The sequence below is a fragment of the Pseudochaenichthys georgianus genome, chromosome 1 (assembly GCF_902827115.2).
Source record: "Pseudochaenichthys georgianus chromosome 1, fPseGeo1.2, whole genome shotgun sequence".
Lineage (NCBI taxonomy): Eukaryota > Metazoa > Chordata > Actinopteri > Perciformes > Channichthyidae > Pseudochaenichthys > Pseudochaenichthys georgianus.
The window spans coordinates 30106755-30127616 of NC_047503.1; the positions used below are offsets into that span (position 1 = coordinate 30106755).

The 20862-nt window shown below is 41.4% G+C and overlaps 1 protein-coding gene across 4 annotated transcripts in view; it reads left to right on the plus strand.

Annotated features, from left to right (window-relative positions):
• rhbdl3 (rhomboid, veinlet-like 3 (Drosophila)) overlaps positions 1–20862 on the plus strand; it is a 70882-nt gene that overhangs the window by 37271 nt on the left and 12749 nt on the right. For all 4 annotated transcript variants that reach the window (XM_034082847.1, XM_034082863.1, XM_034082855.2 and 1 more), the window contains 4 exons: positions 3388–3546; positions 9566–9790; positions 10388–10536; positions 17819–17931. In XM_034082847.1, the coding sequence (XP_033938738.1) occupies positions 3388–3546; positions 9566–9790; positions 10388–10536; positions 17819–17931 (646 nt within the window). The remainder of the gene's footprint in view (positions 1–3387; positions 3547–9565; positions 9791–10387; positions 10537–17818; positions 17932–20862) is intronic.

Here is a 20862-nt window from a genome sequence, read left to right on the forward strand (position 1 = left end):
TAAAGGGAATATGCACATTATTTCTGCAACACACTTCCTCCTCCTCTTCTTCTGGTGGATGCCATGTGGCAGATGTCGACATTCAGACCGGTTGTCATAACTGAACAGCTGACTTCTGGTATGTTTGCGCTTGTGATCCCCAATTTGTCATGTATCCAAATACGAGAACACATAAAATGCTTAATTTGATGGCATCAATATATGATAAGATAAGATGGACCTTTATTAATCCCGTGGGGAAATTCAGTTGTTCAAACAGCAACAGGGTAAGGGTGAAAATCAGGATAGCACAGATTCACACAGATTAATAAAATCAAAAATAAGATCAAAGATACAAAATAAAAATAATAATAATGAGAATAGAATAGAATCGTTTAATGTCATTATACATGTACAATGAGATAATAAATACCATCAAAACAAAAAACATCACAACATAAGACAACAAATACACGCAGCATACATACTTACTATGAAATAAGAAATGAATAAAAAAAAAAAAGAGCATATATACATATTGGGTCTTATAAACTATGAATTGAAATGAAAATGGACATATATACAAATTGGGTCATATATACATATTGCATATTATATATATTAACATGGGTGTGTGGAAAGAGTGTGAATTTATGTCCAGTGATGATGTTACTCAGAGTGCTGTCACACCTCCCACACCAGATATGTTAATTTAAGTCATCACATAGACTTGTACATAGTCCAGATGCGATCAAGCTTAGACAGCCATAAATCAATGTAAAGTCGAGAAAAGCATTGCAGACAATGATTTAAAGTTATAGTTAACCCCAAACTGATCTTTCATAAATCGTTTACTCACCACATGCAACCTTGAACTCTTGAAATGTCTTAAATAATTTAAGTAAATGGGGGCCGTGTTCAACAAAAGCCAAACTATATCAAAACATTGGTTTACAACTCTCACACACAATTCTGAGCATAATCCAAGTCTTATTTATCAAGTTGTAAAGTTTCAAGCTTGCAAGAGCACTATTTGTACTGATATGCACTTTGGACAAATCATTTCCCATATCCTTCCTCCTGTCATGCCTTCCTGCATTCTCTGTCTGCCAGGTGTGATGGGGGTGTTGATGCCTGGAGATCCTCTTTCATTGTTATTCCATTCTTCTTAACATACTTACTATAGCATTAGCATACTTTGCCAAACAGCTATACTGAAGACACAATGATGTGATGCATTTAGAGATAATCCTCACATCACATACAGATTAACTGCAGCCAGACAAGCTGCATAAAATCAATTTTCAAGTGTGAATGATAATAACCATCAAAGATGACATTGAGTGGAAAGCGGGCAGACAACTGTAACCTTAACTGCAAAAAAAGAAGCCGTATCACTGTTAGGTAACGTGGAGAAAAACAACATGAGGGAGAGCCAAAACCTCTTCTCCCTGTTGTCATTTGGTCGAGCTGCCAGCCTGGCTCTACACAGCGTCTGCCAACCCCGGCGTATGGCAAACACACACACACACACACACACACACACACACACACACACACACACACACACACACACACACACACACACACACACACACACACACACACACACACACACACACACACACACACACACACACACACACACACACACACACACACACACACACACACACACACACACACACACACACAGTCTCAGGCATGTACACACTAAGTATGTCTGGTTCAGGGGTGTTGGAATCTGGCAGGTGGCTCACATTGTCTGAATGTCACATCTTTATGTATGAATGCGGTGTATTTACACACACAGGCATGGCTACACTCGCAAATGCAGATTTGCAAATATATAAAGACACAGACACAGACACGCACACGCACACACACACACACACACACACACACACACACACACACACACACACACACACACACACACACACACACACACACACACACACACACACACACACACACACACACACACACACACACACACACACACACACACACACACACACAGAGCTACACGTGCATGCACAATCACAAACAGGCGCTCAGAGAGGCAGCAGCTGTCTTCCACTGCCTGCATCCACAAACAACTTGACATTCAAATCAAACATTCAAGTCTTTTGATTGATATGTATTTCAGGATAGTTTGTCCTTACTTGAAAATAAATACACTGCCAAACAGCTGCAGTCTTTTTTTCTGTTTATCCAGGCTTTGGGGAGCAGCTTGATATTTTGTGTTTTCCATTAGAAACAGAAACGGTATGAAAAAAGGTGTATTTGCTCATTTATCTTCAATTAGTAAGCAGTTAGCCTAAGTTATAGCTTGTAGCTCTGCTGGATATATCGTGCACAATATAAAACACATAACATGCACAATACTTTATATATTTGTATGTTTTCAAGTGGCAGTTTCATTATGAATTGCCACTTAAGATTTGAAGCCTTAAGCTACTAAGTGCAAGAAGAGAGCTAAAGTCTGAGAAAAGTGCAGGGCTCTTTTCACATTCAAGTGCTTAAGTGATCACTTCTCTGAAGGTCTTTTGAATATCCAGCTTTTTTAAATGGTGTTTTGTCAGAATATCTGGTGTTTTTCAGATACATTTGAAAGCATTCCATATACTGGCTGTGAAAGCAGAAAAACAGCCCATTCTGAAACGAAGAGCTCGGTGTCATTTCATACCAAAATCCAAAGCTGTTCAAAGTTACTGCTGCGTCTTAATGGTTGGATGCTTTTTGAGCAAGAAGCTCAAATTGTGACTAAACAAAACCACTGCAATGTTTTTTTGAGGTGTTGATGTCTGGCTGCACAGCAATTTTTGCACTAACAGGGAGAGGGACTGCTAACAAAATGTGCATCTTCATTAGAATCATGCGCTTATTTGATACAGTGCACGTTCCTATAGCTATAGACAAACATATTTGAGTCTTTTGTTTTCTATTTAAAGGTGGGGTAGGTAAGTTTGAGAAACCGGCTCGAGATACACTTTTTGTTATATTCCATGGAATGCTCTTAACATCCCGATAGCAATGAATATCTTAAAAAATGTCATCTGTAGAAGCCGTAGTACTGTAAAAAAACACAACCAATCATCTGAGCCGGCCCGGCTAAAATAACTGGATGGCCTACCTGCCTGTCAGCCTTCCATCTGTGCACAAACTTATCTCGTGCCCTCATTGGTCATGTGCGCGTTCGTGTGTGTTGGAGGAGGGGCTCTCTAAGGAAGTGGCAGATTTTTTCTGGCTGTGTATTTTAAAATTCTAGCGCACTCGAGCTGGGTTCTCCAAAATTACCTACCCCACCTTTAAATGTTATTTACCTATAATTTTCCATTACATTTTTGTATATATTATTATATATATTAACTTGCATGGTCTTTGTGTGTGTGATTTTTGCAGTATGACCCAGAGAATTCAGGCTTCATCAGTACAGAGCGCTTCAGAGACCTGTTGGCGACCCACGGCTCTGAGCTTGACCCCCACAAACTGGAAGTCCTATTGGCCCTTGCCGATGGCAACGCCGACGGAAAGATCTGCTACCAAGACTTTGTGAACCTGGTAAGATGTTTGAACCTTTTATAGGCTTCCTGACATCAGTGTTAAGTGGAAATCAATGGTGTATTGGTACCTCTTACTGTACAACATGTAATAACCTCTATGTTTGGATTTAAGGGGGGACCCTTATCAAAAAGGTTTAATTTGGTGATGCAACATCTAATGGAAAAGCCACAAGTCCTTAGATCAACTGCAATATGACATATGCATAAATATTCCTCTATTGGTTTAGCCAATAGAGGAATATTTATGCATATATAACATTACATATTCGTTTAATTGCTAAACCCTAACTCCATAGGCGTTTCAAAAAGATTCAGTCAAGATTTTATTTCCTTTACACACAAAACTAAAATAGTTATGGAAAATATATGATTGCTCCATCATAGTGTGTTAATGCCGGTTATCTGTGTTGATTTGCAGATAGGTAATATATATCCCTCACCTGTTGCCAAAGGCCATACCCAATGATATCTGAAATTTCGCATTCAACTTTAAGGTCTTTAAAGAAGGTTACTGTGACCCTTAAAAACACTCCACAAAAACATCTACTCATTTTGCCTTTAAATGTTCTGAAAAGTATTACAATGAATAAATATAAACTTCCAGGGCTAAGAGCAATAACGTATTTCCCTGCTCTAAAGGCATTGGAATTGTTCAAGGGTATAATGACTTGTGAGAGACTGGAAACACAAAGTCTAGGATTTTGTTGACTCAGGAACTCATAGCCAATAAACATTATAGTCTATTTTTCACACATCAAGCCTTTTTTCCATGTTAACATCAAGCCCCAAAGGCAATATTCCAATATCACCTCAACAGTAAGGTGGAGAATCCTTCCAAAAGTAAATAAGTCTGTCGGGTGATAAATTCCCCTCTCAACGCTCACCTTGTCCCACTCTTAGTTTCACCTTCAAACTGCAGCATGCTGCTGTTTGTTCAAGGTCTCACTCAAGCATCTCCAGCTGTGCTCGCTGCCCCATAACCTTCTCATTTTCTGTTTTCCGCTGTCTCGCTGCTCTTTCTCATGGGAGGCTTAACTACTGACCCGGGAAGGTGTGGAGTGATCTCAGAGTGGGAGTAGTGGGTGGTACACACTACACAATAACTACTGGGTGGCAGTGGGTGTGTGCGTGCGTATGCAGAGCCTGTAGGGAATTCATTGTTGTCTGAGTGTGAGTTTGTCCATCTCTCCCTTTCCCTCTTGTTCCTCAGAGCGGTTTATTGTCTGATACAGTGGGTGAGGAATGAGGCCCGTAGGAAGCTTGGAAACATGTCAAATGGATGTCTGCTGCTGGTTTCCAATTGGTGCTTTAATGTCATGTGACAAGCTGTTGGTCACACACGGCGTGGAAGTGGGACAGAGAGGAATGGGGTGTCAGCGTCTGTGTGTACATTCGCTTTTTACATAATCACTATTGTGTACACCCCCCTCAAAATATTATACATTAGCAGAGGCAGATACAACAAAAGCTAAACAGGGGGGGGGGGGGGGTGTATTCATGATTATGGTAATAGGCTGTGCAGTGAATGGGGTGTTGAAACAATTATTTTTGTCAGTTAGATTAATTGATTTTTTTATCATTTATCAAACAAAATTTCCATTTGCTTTTTCAGATTAGAATTGTATTTACAAACTGTAATTGTCAATATTTTGGATCTTAAACTTTTGGTTGGAAACATAAGTGACATCATTATAATAATACATACTTTAAATAAATAACAAAATAGTACGAAACTCTTTGCTTCTAAAGTATAAGTATAAACTGCCTTTTTTAAAAACATTTTCATGAGTTGGTCAGACCAAAGAAGTCATTCTAACACATTACCGTGGGTCCTTTATATTTTTTTACAGGTATATCTTCACTTTCTTGACATTTACAGACCGAGCCAATAGAATAGATGAGTCCTATATTGACTCAAATTAAAGGTTAAAGGCTAAACTCTACAACCAGCAAAAATATAACTGAAGTCTATGCACTAAAAGTAAGAGACTCTGTGTTTCAGGAGACACTTATTCAAGGTTAAGTGTTCGGTCTTATCTACAAGGATTTCAGCCTTTTTCTGAATCCACACTTTTGTGAAAAAAGCGTGTTAATATGATATCAATAACTCAAGGCATGTCAATTTGATATGATGAACCTTCGAAGGAGCAGGCATTAATGGTTTCTAAGATAAAGATCAGAAGGGTCAAAGCATATCAGTACTTGAGCGAGAGTTATAATTATTTTAACAATCTAATTGTCAGTGCCTGGTTTCTGTTGGTACATCTCTATCTCTCCGGCTCTGCTGCCTCTGCACCACAGCTCTTCCATCAATGTGATTGTCAGTAATTGCGTGCTCACTGCTTCGTCACAGTCAGCGTTCAAATCACCGCTCACTCCCTGTCTTTACCTCCTCCCCCTTCATCTTCTCTCACTCTTTACCTTCTCCCTCAGCCTCTCCTTCTGGTCTTCTTCCTTATCAATGCCTTCCTTCTTCTTCTTTCTGTCCATCCATTGTCTCCTGTCTGACTCTTTCTCAGAAACCACACTGCGGCTGTTCTGTGAAGAAGCTGGCTCAGTAATATGTTTATACTTCCTAAAATATCTACAAACAGCTTTGAACTGCTCAAATTTGACCTGTGGGATGAAATTGTGGGATGATTTAGATGCTGGTGTTTACAGATGCACTCATGTATATCCTGTGTGTATGCCTGATTGTGTTTTAGATACACTATGTTCACAATCCTCCTATATATACTCCTATGTTATAAACCTAACGGTACGTCCACACACGTGTTGAAGGCGTGTCTGGTGCGCGACCAACAACCAATCACATTAATCTCCCGCCCCGGACACACAAGCACAAGGTTTGATTGGCTAGGGCTTGTACTGGCATATGATTTGATTGGCTAGCGCTTCCGTCGACGCTTGACAAGTTAAACTTTTCTCAACTTTCGAAGCGAGCAACGGAGGCAAAGCGACACGACGGAACCACAATGCATTTCGCCAAAGCGTGACGTCACCCCATTCAAAGTGAATGGGAAGCATCTCCGTTGGACGTACCGTAAGGCTACAGCACACAATGATTTCATATTTAATTATTAGAAAAAAGTTCCAAGTTTGTGGCAACAGGTTGGATGGTTTCTCATGTCAACTCTCTAATGAAGGCAGAAGGTGCCAAATAATCTTTTAAAAAAAAAACCTAGCTCAACTTTTATCACAAAATAATACATCAATGTCTGGGATGTCACTGTTTTTCACTGTACAGTGAGTGCTGTGTTTTTTGCTGGATCAATTTCTTTAAAGAGTTCTTATACTGGAAACCCTTGATGCATTTCACTGTCTTAAATAAAATGAAACAAAAACATTTGATCAATCCCTCTTTCCTGGCCTTCTTACGTTCCCCCAACTTCCTTTTTTCATCTGTTCATCTCTATCTTTTCCTCTCTCTTTTTGTATATCTCTTCCCTGTCCCTCTCCTCTGACTCTGCCTTCTATTGATACAACAGTGAAATTGTCTATTGCTGGCCGAACCCCCATTTGTCCCCTTCACCTCTTTCCCTCTCCTCTTGCCAGTGGGCAAACAGACAGAACGTCATTCTCTCTTTTGTGTCGTACAAAGACGAGAGTAATTGCAGTCACTTCACACGAAGAATTGACTGTCTCTATGGAGGAAGTGTGTGTGTGTGTGTGTGTGTGTGTGTGTGTGTGTGTGTGTGTGTGTGTGTGTGTGTGTGTGTGTGTGTGTGTGTGTGTGTGTGTGTGTGTGTGTGTGTGTGTGTGTGTGTGTGTGTGTGTGTGTGTGTGTGTGTGTGTGTGTGTGTGTGTGTGTGTGTGTGTGTGTGTGTGCTTTCTTTGGTATGTGGACTAGAAGTGCCCATGGTAACCCGTAATCATTTCCCACAGTCCTCTGTAGCTAACATAAAGGCTGAAATAATTGGCTTTTTCTGAAGTTGATCTCCAAACAGTGACCCGTGCAGAGACACTAACGTCACATTAAACGGAGCCAGAAGCACCATCAGCCTGCTTTGCATACAGAGATTTTATTGATATTCTGATTTTGTATCTGTCATCTTATCGCTGTTTCTCGCCTTACTATGTTTGCTTCTCCTATTGTTTGCAACGTGTTCACAGATAAGTATGTCCACTATCTTCAAACGGAAATGTTCCTTATTTCTCTGATAAGTGAGTGCTTGTACCTGAATAAACATCAATCACTGCCTCAGGTGACACTTCAAAGTTGTAGCTTTTGAAGTCAAGGTAGTTACGATACAATAATAGTTATTGTCAGATGGAGTCTGACATTTTCTTGCATCTCGGCAGCTCCTTTTGCAACATCAATAAGGACAAATATTTTTAAAAACATACATGGAAACAGACATTTAACATAACATCACATCACTGAAGAGAAACACGCTCAAGACCTTCTATCGTACGTTTGACCTGGGATTTGACTTTGTATTTAATTTGAGGATTGACTGGTGCACAAATGAAAACTTCAGTCTGACCTTATTAAATCATAATATTATCAATCATCATTCTTATTTGACTTTTATTAATGATTATTAAAGTAATCTATCTTGCAAATCTCTGCCCTTGAGTAAAACCATATCACTCACTCATGCTGCCTTAAATAACACCAGCTTACATCTGTAATATTAGAGACACAAACACAGTAGCAGGTTTGAGTTATGGAGTGTGACATAAACAGAGCGGAGTGAGGAAGAGACTGTAGGAGTAAAGTAGGACAGATGTCTTGCATCGTCATGGAGAATGTAATAAAACACACAGCAAGTGTAATAAAATGCACAAAGCTTGGAGACAGCAGTGATTTAGTAACAAAGCTATGGCTGCCTCCGAAGAGATTAACAAGAATCAGTTTCACATCTATGCAAAGAAATGCTAAATGTTTTAACACTGCTTTTTAGATCAAGCTCTTTTAACTTAATATTTTAAATGACAAATGATATTCATGCATGATAGCATGCAAGGTTGTTTATTATAATGAATACAAGTAGTATTTTGCATTCCCATTGCTCCCTCTATGAATATGCTTCTTCTCGAATAATAATACCCACGTGTGTTTATATAATGTAAAAAAAAGTACAGCATTGTCACATATTCTCACTTTTTACCTGCTTGTTATACTGTCACTGAATTGTTGCTATTCAAAGAATAACTGTTTAAAATTGGCACAAAAAATGATAAAGCTTGTGATCGTTCTTTACTTGTAGACGTTGCACTCAGATGAGATGTTCACTTTCCACTCACCCAAGCAGGGTGAGGAATAAAGGCACATACTCTCGTCATTTCTGCCTCTAAATGTCAAGGACATTTTTCTGCCATTTAAAAATAGATTCTCTATCTGAACTATACATTTGGTCCAAGGGAGGTCAAGGAATAATTAGAACATGAGATTCAGAAGAGGAAAAACATCCCTAAAATAATCTCTGTGGTCACTTTGTATGTTAGGTGTGTTTTCAACAAGAAATCTGTGCATCTGTGTACCTCTATGGAGGTGCATTAAGTGCAAGCAATTTTGAAAATAAGAAGCCCAGAAGTTGTCAAATCTGAAACCTGTACTATAAACCTGATTGCTCCAAATTAAAAAAGATGGTACCGCTCAGAAAACACATTTTGTTTCTGAGTGATGAACTTCTTCCCGCTCCTCAAGAATGGACATATGTATGCTTTGAAATGAACTCTATGACGGAGAGGGATGAAGGGAGGGGTTTGGTGGTTGCTAGGTGATGTGACAGGCATTCTGCAGCCATAGCAGGCTCCGTCACAGTGCTGATGTGTGCGTGAAGCCTGCACCCAGAGTGTGTTCACACACTCTGTGTGTGTACATCGAGTCATTTGGCAATATATTTCACACAAAAAAGTGTTTACATGATAAATAAGGCAGGATGATCATCGATTTAAAAACATGCTCAACCACTGATGAGCAAATCTCTTATTGTCTCCTCTTTCTTCCTACATCTCTTTTTCAGCCATTAAAAACTGTCTACTATTTATATTTCCCCCCCTTTCTCCAGATGAGTAACAAGCGCTCCAACAGTTTCCGGAGGGCCATCCTGCAGGGGAGCCGGCAGCTGAAGGGCTGCAGTCTCAGAGATGAGGCGGGGCTGGGTCTGTCTCAGCGTCTGGTCCGACACGTCGCCTACGAGACGCTGCCCCGAGAGGTCGACCGCAAGTGGTACTTTGACAGCTACACCTACTGTCCCCCACCCTGGCTCATCCTGGCTATCACCATTGCTGAGGTAAATAGTTTAGCAGATGATGGCAATGCAAGAATGGACACATCATGTTTTAAAACAAGTAAGTTACATTAATCAAGTAATAACTTGACAAAATCACACCTAAAGTCCCGCATGATAAGCTGCAATTCTCTGCATATTGCAGATTCTTACAATTCATTTTGTGCAATATATATTTTCATCATCTCTTTTGAAATGTTTGTCATATGTCATTATTTGTTCATATAAAACACATTACCTACAAAAAAATCGTGATATATCATTTGCTCTTAGAAAATTGATAATAGCTTTGTTGATGCCAATTTTAGTTCTAATATAATTTGGGTGTTTGGGTTCAACTTTCATATTATTACATGTAATTTGTTAGAAGCTTTTTTCCAAAGCGACTTACATACGTTCAGTACTGTGGACAATCCCCACAGGAGCAATTTGGGTGAAGTGTCTTGCCCAGGGACACAACGACATGCTGACATGCTCATATAATCCCAAAAGCACTTTGGTCTTCTTTAAGATGTTGAGCATTATTTCTTATGTGTTGTATAGTGTGTAGACTGCTACCACTCCTCCTAAAGTCACACACTATCCACCTGTGTTCCTCAGGTAGCCGTGTTCATGTACTATGGCTTCCAGCTGGACCGCCTGGTGCTGCAGGTCTCCAGCCCATCCTTCCTGAAGAGCCCCTTACCGTACCACCCCCAGCTGCGAGCGCAGGCCTGGAGGTACCTCACCTACATTTTCATGCACACTGGGTGAGTTCACATGTCTCTATTTTCATGTACTGTATTATCTCAAGAAAGAAATGCCACAATAACACTAATATCATTATTATATAATTATTATAATATAATAATGTAATAATTAATATATATATATAATATAATAATATAATTATTATAATATAATTATAATATAATTATTATAATATAATTATTATAATATAATAATATATATATAATAATTATTATTATTATTATCATTATTATTAATAACACATTTTTTATTTCTTAAATTGTTCACCTCATGTCATGTGATCAGGGGAGCGCGTGTGAGACAATGGGGAAATAACATATTGATAGTTTAACACAAACCTAACATATCTTTCATGCTCTGGTGGTTTTTGTTTATTGCATTTAAACATTCAGGGGGTGACAGCTTGTTGCATAATGATAACAAACAAAACAACAGAAATACACAGTGTTATTCATTTCCAGCCAAACACACCATCTAAAAGCAATTAAATCCTTTTCAGTGATGAAGGTAAAATGCAGATGAGGGATTGGGACTTGTTAATGAGTCTTTGGATGCATTTTGTAAAACTTGCTTATTTGTTGTGTAACTTTGCTCATAGTGAATTAATCAAGCGACAAAAATACTTAAAGTATCATGTTTTAAAAACAAGCATTATTTAATTGTTGGAATAATGTGTATTGTACTATCATTTTATTAAAACCATCACGATACCTACTTTTCTCTTCTCTTGGGGAGCTGATTCTTAATTTCTAGAGCTTTTTGATTGTTTACTGGCTGTGTGTTTTCACTTTGTTTTTTTCTGTTTGTTGTTCTCTTCCCTCAAGTGAAGAGGTAAAAGTGGTATGCTGAAAGTGCTATATAAAAGGGACCTTAAAAACCAAAAACCTTTCCTCTCCTCTCCTCTCCTCTCCCACTACAAGCACCAGCCTATTGTATTACCCGGTCAGGCAGGTCATCCAGGTTTAATTAACCTTATGGGTAAATGTAGTCTCAGGCAATAGTGAGAACTAATAAAATGGTAATTTAATTAGGAGAACGTGGTAGGTGCCAGGGAGAGACGGTAAGGATGACGGTGTGTGATAGGATGAGACAGAGGGCATGAATATTAGGTTAAAAGGAGGGAGGTGGTGTGTTTAACGTGCACTAATTACACAGGAACATATCGAAATGATTTAGGTACTCAAGGGAAGAGGCTTAAAAAAGAGCTTTTGGGAATGAATTTGTGTCTACCAATGTGTCCAATTACAGTATGTGGTGTTGTATGATGTTGTCTGAAGACAGCAGATGGATATTGCTGCTTCAGCTCCCATCTGAAAAGGGCTGTCCTGCGGCGAGGTAAAGCGGTGACAATATTCTGAAGATAGGGTTCACTAAAACTGGTATAGATTTTTTTAGGTGGGCCTTTCTTTCTAGGTGGCATCCATGTTTTGCTGCTTCCCCCCATTTACAGCAGTTAATTGTTTTGCCCCTCTGCTGGTACTCCTGTCTGTTTCTCCAAACTGGGGGCGTGCTGACCGACATGTACTGTTGCCAATACACTGACAATGGATAAGTACCTCATAAAACCCCACTTCAAACAATTAAAACTAAACTAACTGGTCTAGCAGATTTTGTAGATGCGTGTTTCAAAAGGGTGATTGGGTTTTAATGCACACAACTTCTGAAATATGCGTGGCTCAACAAAAAAACCACTTTAAATAATTCAGTGAGTATAAACATTTAATTACTGGTTTAGATTTGATCCTTTGGGGTAGTGCAACATTACTTGTTGTTTTGCTGGTGGGCTAAACCATTTCAGCTAATTTTCTGATGCTGATCTGGTTTCCAATGGGACCTTCATTAGAAGGCACATTAAGACACATTTTTTAATGTCTCAGTATTTTAAATCCTACCACGAGGTACATTTCTCGTAAAAAAATCCCTATTTGGAGAGATGGTGAGCATGGAGCTTCATAACGCCAGCCTACCTGTTGCTGAAGGTGCTGTGTTAGTTAATGTGTGTCACACAAACAGCATAAAGAAAGTGCCCCACTTCCTGTTACATACTAGGAAAAAATATCATTGACCAATTTCATATGTTCTAGGTTATGGAGGCAAAGTTACCCAAAATAGCTATGTTTATGTTTATATGTGGCAGTGATAAAATAACCTTTAGCATAGGTCAAGGAGATAAATAAAAAGCATGACACTATGTTTACACACACATACACACTGTCTTTCTCTCACACACATCTACAAACCATGTAATCCTACAGATTGATCCTTCCCAATTCTCAACACTAAAACAGAGTGTAAATATTGGCCCCGAAACATCCCTCAGCTACGCATTATGCAGACTCTGTCGTTTTTTTTTTTTAACTCTTTCTCATTCACAAAAAATGTGTGTCAGTAGCAGCTGCAAAACATTCAGGAAGATATTTCGAGATTCAAACCATGACTCTAAACATTTTCTAGCAAAAATGTTATTTCCAGTTTGTCCTACTTCTTTTTAGCTGCCCTATGAAAAGTGTGGCCTATAATCATACATTATACTCCATTAGTACAATCTAAAATCAGGTTTCTTTTTGAGGGAACTCAAAACTGTCTCAGTTTGATGCCGTTTGGACTTAAAAAGAATTTCCCCTGAGATCAGCTCTTGAATTGTGCAGTGAACTCAGCTAATTGTAAAAGTTCAGCTGTAGTTTGGAGCTGGGGATAAAAGAAAAAGGGAAAAAAGATAAAACAGCGCCTTTGTCGAGCGCACTGAAAGACACCATGGTCCTCTGGACACTATAGGATCTCTCATGGGTGTCCACAGATCTGCCTGACAGTGCAGCCCATCCCTCACAGCCTCATTAGCCGTATAGAAGTAGATAGCATCTGTTGTGTGGAGTGGAGTTGTCCTTGTGCATTTGGACAGGCCTCTCCCAGTTAATCAATATCCCTTATTGTCTCTCTGATCACTGGAACGATCCTCTCTGTCGGCTCTGTAGAAGAAGTGGCTGGGTTGTTTTAAACTAAATAGATTATCAGCCTTGTCTTGTTTTTCCCTCCTGTCTGTATTGTGTCCTGTGTGTGTGTGTGTGTGTGTGTGTGTGTGTGTGTGTGTGTGTGTGTGTGTGTGTGTGTGTGTGTGTGTGTGTGTGTGTGTGTGTGTGTGTGTGTGTGTGTGTGTGTGTGTGTGTGTGTGTGTGTGTGTGCTTGTGTGTGCTTGTTTGTGTGTTTGTTTGTTTGTTTGTGTGAATATCTATGTTCATTTCTAGGATGTAGAAGCTGTCTGTTGAATGAATGCACAGTCAGGACACACAGCATTCATCGGTTCTGTTTGTTAAACTGACAAACGAGTAAAAAAAGAAAGAGTCATCTCTCTTTCTACCACTTTAATTCTGTCATCTCTCTCTCTTTGCGCAATGTGAAATAGAAATGACACTATAATTGGGACTGAGGCAGTAAACAGAGGAGAGCAGTGATTGAAGCGAGTGAGAGACAATGAGGAAGATTATGATTATCACCAATTCACATATCACCCCAGCATCAAACATCATCATCGACGGCTTCCCCATACCATTCGCTGCCCAAGTGAAAAGCCTCGGTGTCATGCTGGACGGCTCCCTCTCATTCGCACCACACATAAAAAACATCACCCGCACCTAGGGTTGGGTATCGTTTGAATTTCCACGATTCCGATTCCGATTCCGATTCTACTTTTCGATTCCGGTTCTTAACGGTTCTCGATTCCGATTCTTTGAGGGGCAGGGTAAAAAAATGATGCATGCTTCTTCCACCAAAAAAATTACATTTATTCGAGAAACTTTTACACAGGTTAGTTTAAAGTAATATTCACATTAATCAGTTTATATTCACTGCTCTGTAACTTTAACCTGAGAACCCCTGAAGCTACAACAGTTCAACTTTTAAAAACAGTTCTTGTTGAGAAAAACAAGCATATCTGCCTTCTCAGGCATACAGGGAAGAAAGGTTTGAACATTTTGAAGTAAAATGCTTCAATCTGGTGCACACGCAGAATTACTAGAGACTAGATCTAGGGGGTACAACTCCAAACACCCATATGAAAAAGATCGGTTTACATTTGAATAATTAAATAACAAATAGCCTACATGTAATGCATTTTATTTTTGTTGTTCATTCATATCTTATTTTACTATTTTATTTATGCATATTTTTTTATCTCTCCAGTTTAAAACGATATGTCTGGTTTACTGTCCTATAGTATACATTGGAATGATTTCAAACCTGTTTTATCCCAATAATTATAAAAGAGTGCCTTGGAAATATGTGTTTACATAAATTGTGATCAAAACGTTTGAGACCCACTGAGATAACTTAGACTAAAGTGAACTATCTAAACACTCAGAGTCCTTTACCTCACTGAGCTGAAGTTATCAGCCTCTCAGTCAGACTGGAGAGGACTCTCCCTCCACATCATTGTAGAAACATCTTCTTCTTCCGTAAGAGCAGCTAGCACCAGATGCTAATAACAACAGCGCCGGTTCCAGTGCACCCTCGTGAGCTGCGGTTGCCAGATAAGCCAACATCCCCCATTTTCATCACTTGCAGCGCCCATCGTACAGGGCAAATGAAAAGTGTAACCGGGATGAAAAGGGTGTTACATTTACTTAATTATGAATGTTGTTACATCAAGGCCGAAAATTAGGATGAGCACCAACGGTCAAAACATTTGTTTTCCCTCCCTACGCAGCGCCTCCACAGACCTGGCGCCCTAGGCGAACATTTATAATGCCAGTGCGACAGGCCGGCCCTGGTCTCAGGTTACACTGTAGGAAATGTAGGTACAACGCTACATTTCCCGCCCCGCTGCAGTCATGCAGTAGGCTACGGAGAGCGGCGAGAAACATTTCCTCAGGAATCGAAAAGCGGAACCGAAATTCACATTTCTAAATGATACCGTTGGAATCGAAATATTGGAACCGGTTCCGAACCGGAACCGGTTCTCGGTACCCAACCCTACCCGCACCGCCTTCTTTCATCTTCGGAACATCTCCAGACTCCGCTCATCTCTGTCCCAGCCCAGCACTGAAATCCTGGTCCACTCATTCGTCACATCCCGGATTGATTACTGCAACGCACTTCTGACTGGCCTTCCCATCAAGCTCCTCAATAGACTGCAAATAATCTAGAACTCTGCTGCCCGGATCATCACCCGCACCAACTCATCCGACCACATCACCCCCATTCTCAGTCAGTTACACTGGCTTCCTGTACGCTACCGTATTGACTACTAAAACTTTCTACTCATATACAAAGCTGTCCATAACCTTGCCCCCATCTACATCTCTGACCTCCTTCAGGAGTACACCCCCTCCCGCACCCTCCGCTCTTCGTCCATAGGACTTCTCACCGTCCCAAGCTATCGCCTCAAAACCATGGGTGCTCGAGCTTTCAGCTGCTCGGCTCCCAGACTCTGGAACACCCTGCCACTACACATCCGACAGTCTGATTCCATAACAACATTCAAAACCCACCTGTTCAAACTGGCATTTTCTTTTGTGTCCTTTTGTAGTCAATTTCCTGTTGTTTGTCTTGTCTTACCCCGGCTGATACTTCACTAAATCCACTGTTTTAATTTGTAAGGTAAAATTGTAAATGTAAATTGTAAATCTGTAACCCTGTAAGGTGTCCTTGGGTGTTATGAAAGGCGCCCCCCAAAATAAATGTATTATTATTATGAGAGGGAGGGGAAAGGATTATTCTGTAACACCCGAATGTGTCTGTGCTGCTCACTGAGGTTGGCTGGAAGGACTTTCACACTTAACAGAAGCAGGTAATAATGTTATAATAAAAACGATACACTCTTATGCTCTATGAAGGTAATATCAATCTAAACCAGACGGATATAATGTTATCTGTGGCAAACTGTATGCTTGTAGATTTCCTCTAATATTGCTTCAGTTGTTTGTTTTAAACGTGTGCCAATTGTGGGGGAAACTTCTGTGTAGCAATGCAGGAGGAGTCACCGACTCAGGAAGGAGACGCGGGGAGAGCAGGAGCTTTGATGTCAAACACTGATGGTTTATTTAGGAGCTTCGGCCGGAGAATTCACATCACAAGTCCAAGAGTCAGAGGTTATGACTTCACGGTAGAGTTGCCACGTCAATTCTGAAGAACTCTACCCTAGACCCGTGTATTTAGCTAGTTCAGAGAGAATAATCAACATTGTGCATAACAAGATAGAATGATAACACCTCTATCAGCTGACGCCAACAGGCAGGAACAGGGAGACAGAACACTGAGAGCACAGCAGCCAAGGCTACAGGTGCGTGTGCTCAGTCAGGACATTATGAACTGATAAACTGGGTCAAAATGATGGGCCTTGGAAAATATTTCCCCAACACCAATCATCTGGGTTACCCTTTTCTCTTTCCGTTTTCTGTTCATGTCTGCAGTATTTATAATTTGAAATGTTTTTTTGATTTGATCACAGTTCATGTTTTATCACTATCTGGTGCCAGAGTTGAGTGTGTTTCCTGTCTATCATCTAACACCTCACCCCCATGAGGAATCAGAAGCATGTTGTCTGTTCTTACACTATACACACATCTATGTATTTAGAGTTTGACCATTCTACTAACAGGGGAATTATTTCATTTTCAAGCTGATTGTGATTGCAAGAATGTGTACAAATCTAAATAAGTGCAGTATGGTCAGAAAGATTATGAAAGAAATAGACAAAATGACATGGTGAGTATTGGCAGTTTTCTTTTGCAGTGTTTAGAAGTTACAATGAAACATTTTCTTTGCAATTTAGTTGTAAATGTTCATCGTCAATAACAGCAGACACACACAAATAAACATGTTATCCTGGCAAGAGCTCAGCAGAGCCTCCGAATCTTCAAACCAATAGAGTGTACATATTTACTGTAGCAACGCACTAATGACTCTGTCTTTTCTTTTTTGCATATATACTTGTATCAAATAATACCTTTGGCAATGCATAGGACACAGGACAAAGTAATGCTGATTCAATGTGATTTCTCAAAACACAATGAACTACGCTCTATAGGTACTTTTTTCACTCTCCTGAGATACATTAATTGGTATCATTTACTAAATGAAAGTGTTCTTTACTTTATTTCAGACCCTTTTAGCCCTTGGAGGTAAATACAGTAAGAATATTAAAATGATCAACAACTAATACCAAATGACCATAACTACCAATATTAGTTTGCTTTCTATCATTACATTTCTGTTGTTATTGTGGCCATATTTTCTTGTGATGTATGATTAAATATGGATTTAATAGAGTGTGTGTGTCTTTTACAGAATTGAGCACCTGAGCCTGAACATGGCCATGCAGCTGCTGGTGGGAGTCCCTCTAGAAATGGTCCACGGAGCCCTGCGGATTGGACTGGTCTACGTGTGTGGTGTGCTGGCAGGTGGGCCCGTCCTCTCACACACACATGCAACAATTACAATCCCACTTATGCCGACATTTCCCTGCCTTTTATCTACACACTCACTATACCCCAGAGACAAAACAAAGACACACTATAGAGTTTAGCCTTTCCACTGCACCGTTGTTCCATCTGCTTGTTGTCTGTTTTTTGTGAATTGAACGGCCTATCAAGTTGCAGACGGTCTGTTGGTGGACACTGGTCGATGAGAACATTTTGAGTGTGTGAGTGTGTGCGTGGGGTGTTCAGGATCAGGGCAGATGGCCTTGTGTTTCTGTTTTCATGGCAGACGTGCTGGGATGTAGGGGGTTGTCAGTGCCCCATCAAAGCCTTTTCATCCCCCTACGGTCATGTACAATAGGGTGGAGCAGAGAGAGTGAAATCTCAAATGGAGCCCAATCATAAGAACACAATCAGGAGAACACACAAGCACACGCACATGGTATTAGTGAAAGAGCAGGGTCAGTGTGAAATGTAGGGATGAAGAGGGGGAAGAGACAGAGGAGGGGAGATGGATTCATAAGTGTTAATAAGCCTGAGGGTTTGGAGAGGGGGATCAGGATATGAGAAACGTGGGGATGGGAGAGAAGTGGAAGTGGGTGAGATTAGGGAGAAACAGAGCGAGCAACTGCATATGTGAAAGAGAAGCAAGCACACAGCGAAATGTCACTTCTCCATTCCTACTTCTCTATCAACCTCAGGCACTGAGGCAATATCAGGAGTGAGCCTAGTTCAGCAGAGAGTATGTCAGCTCTGATTGTCTTTACTGAAGAGGTACAAACAACAGTCATCCACTCCACCATGTATTTGTTTCATTCACCACATAACAAATATTGTAGGAATAAAAAAAAAGTTAAAGTATTTGGTTCCCAGGGATGACACTATCAGCTTTGAGGTTACTGGAGTGGAATCCTTGGGATACTTGTTGAAATCAGTGTTTTCAGCCGAAATCTTGATGCCTTGTGGCAGTGAGTAGGTGATGTGTAGTGGGTGGTACTGATGTCAGGGGACAGGAGAGAGGATTGTGGAATATTAATTGCAGATAGTGAGATTTTATATAAATATTCATGAAAATGATGTGTCTATTTCTCTCTCTCCATGTCTGATTGTCCGTTTGTGTGTCTCTCTATGTGTGTGTGTGTGTGTGTGTGTGTGTGTGTGTGTGTGTGTGTGTGTGTGTGTGTGTGTGTGTGTGTGTGTGTGTGTGTGTGTGTGTGTGTGTGTGTGTGTGTGTGTGTGTGTGTGTGTGTGTGTGTGTGTGTGTGTGTGTGTGTGTGTGTGTGTGTGTGTGTGTGTGTGTGTGTGTGTGTGTGTGTGTTTTTTTCCTCCTCTTTTCAAAGGGAGGTTAATGCTACAGGCCACCACAGCTGGTATCCCCAGGGTGTTTGTCACTGACCCCAACACACACACACACACACACACACACACACACACACACACACACACACACACACACACACACACACACACACACACACACATTATGTCTGCTGTTTTAATTAGATATCGACCACCAAAAGGGGAGGCACGCTCTGGTTGCGTTTGGCGGTGATGTTTTTGGTTGTTTTGTCTGACTGGGATTTTCTAGATTTTCTAGATAGATGGATAGATAGATTGATGGATAGATGGATATATATATATGTATATATATATAGATGGATAGATGGATAAATATATAGATGGATAGATGGATAGATGGATAGATAGATGGATATATATATATATAGATAGATAGATGGATAGATGGATAGATGGATCGCTCGCTGGCTCGCTCTCTCTCTCTCTAGCTCGCTCGCTGGCTAGCTGGCTCTCTCTCTCGCTGGCTCGCTGGCTCGCTGGCTCGCTGGCTCGCTCGCTCGCTTGCTGGCTCGCTGGCTGGCTCGCTGGCTCGCTGGCTCGCTGGCTCGCTCGCTCGCTCGCTGGCTCGCTGGCTCGCTCGCTCGCTTGCTGGCTCGCTGGCTCGCTCGCTGGCTCGCTCGCTCGCTTGCTCGCTCGCTGGCTCGCTCGCTGGCTCGCTGGCTCGCTGGCTCGCTCGCTCGCTGGCTCGCTCGCTCGCTCGCTCGCTCGCTTGCTGGCTCGCTGGCTCGCTCGCTGGCTCGCTGGCTCGCTCGCTGGCTCGCTGGCTCGCTGGCTCGCTCGCTCGCTGGCTCGCTGGCTCGCTCGCTCGCTGGCTTGCTGGCTCGCTGGCTCGCTGGCTCGCTCGCTCGCTCGCTGGCTCGCTCGCTCGCTCGCTGGCTCGCTGGCTCGCTCGCTCGCTCGCTCGCTGGCTCGCTGGCTCGCTGGCTCGCTGGCTCTCTCGCTCGCTCGCTGGCTCGCTCGCTGGCTCGCTGGCTCGCTGGCTGGCCCGCTGGCTCGCTGGCTCGCTGCTCGCTCGCTCGCTCGCTCGCTCGCTCGCTGGCTGGCTCGCTGGCTCTCTCTCTCTCTCTCGCTCGCTCGCTGTCTCGCTGGCTCTCTCTCTCGCTGGCTCGCTGGCTCGCTCGCTGGCTCGCTGGCTCGCTGGCTCGCTCGCTGGCTCGCTGGCTCGCTGGCTCGCTCGCTGGCTCGCTGGCTCGCTGGCTCGCTGGCTCGCTCTCTGGCTCGCTCGCTGGCTCGCTCGCTGGCTCGCTGGCTCGCTCGCTGGCTCGCTGGCTCTCTCGCTCGCTCGCTGGCTCGCTGGACCGATCGATAGACAAATTGGGAAATTGTGTACAGGCATTAAAATCTTTAATGGTGGAAGAAAGTAAAAACATAAATGAACCAAATTGAGAGATCAATGACAAAAGTGATAATCCATATCAATTTCCACACACACATGTTTTTCTTTGTATATAAGTATTTTTGCCCTCAAACAACTCACAGAAAAGAGTGTGTATGTGTGTGTTTGTGTGTATATTAGTATATGATCACCGATCATCCATACTTACTGCTTAATCT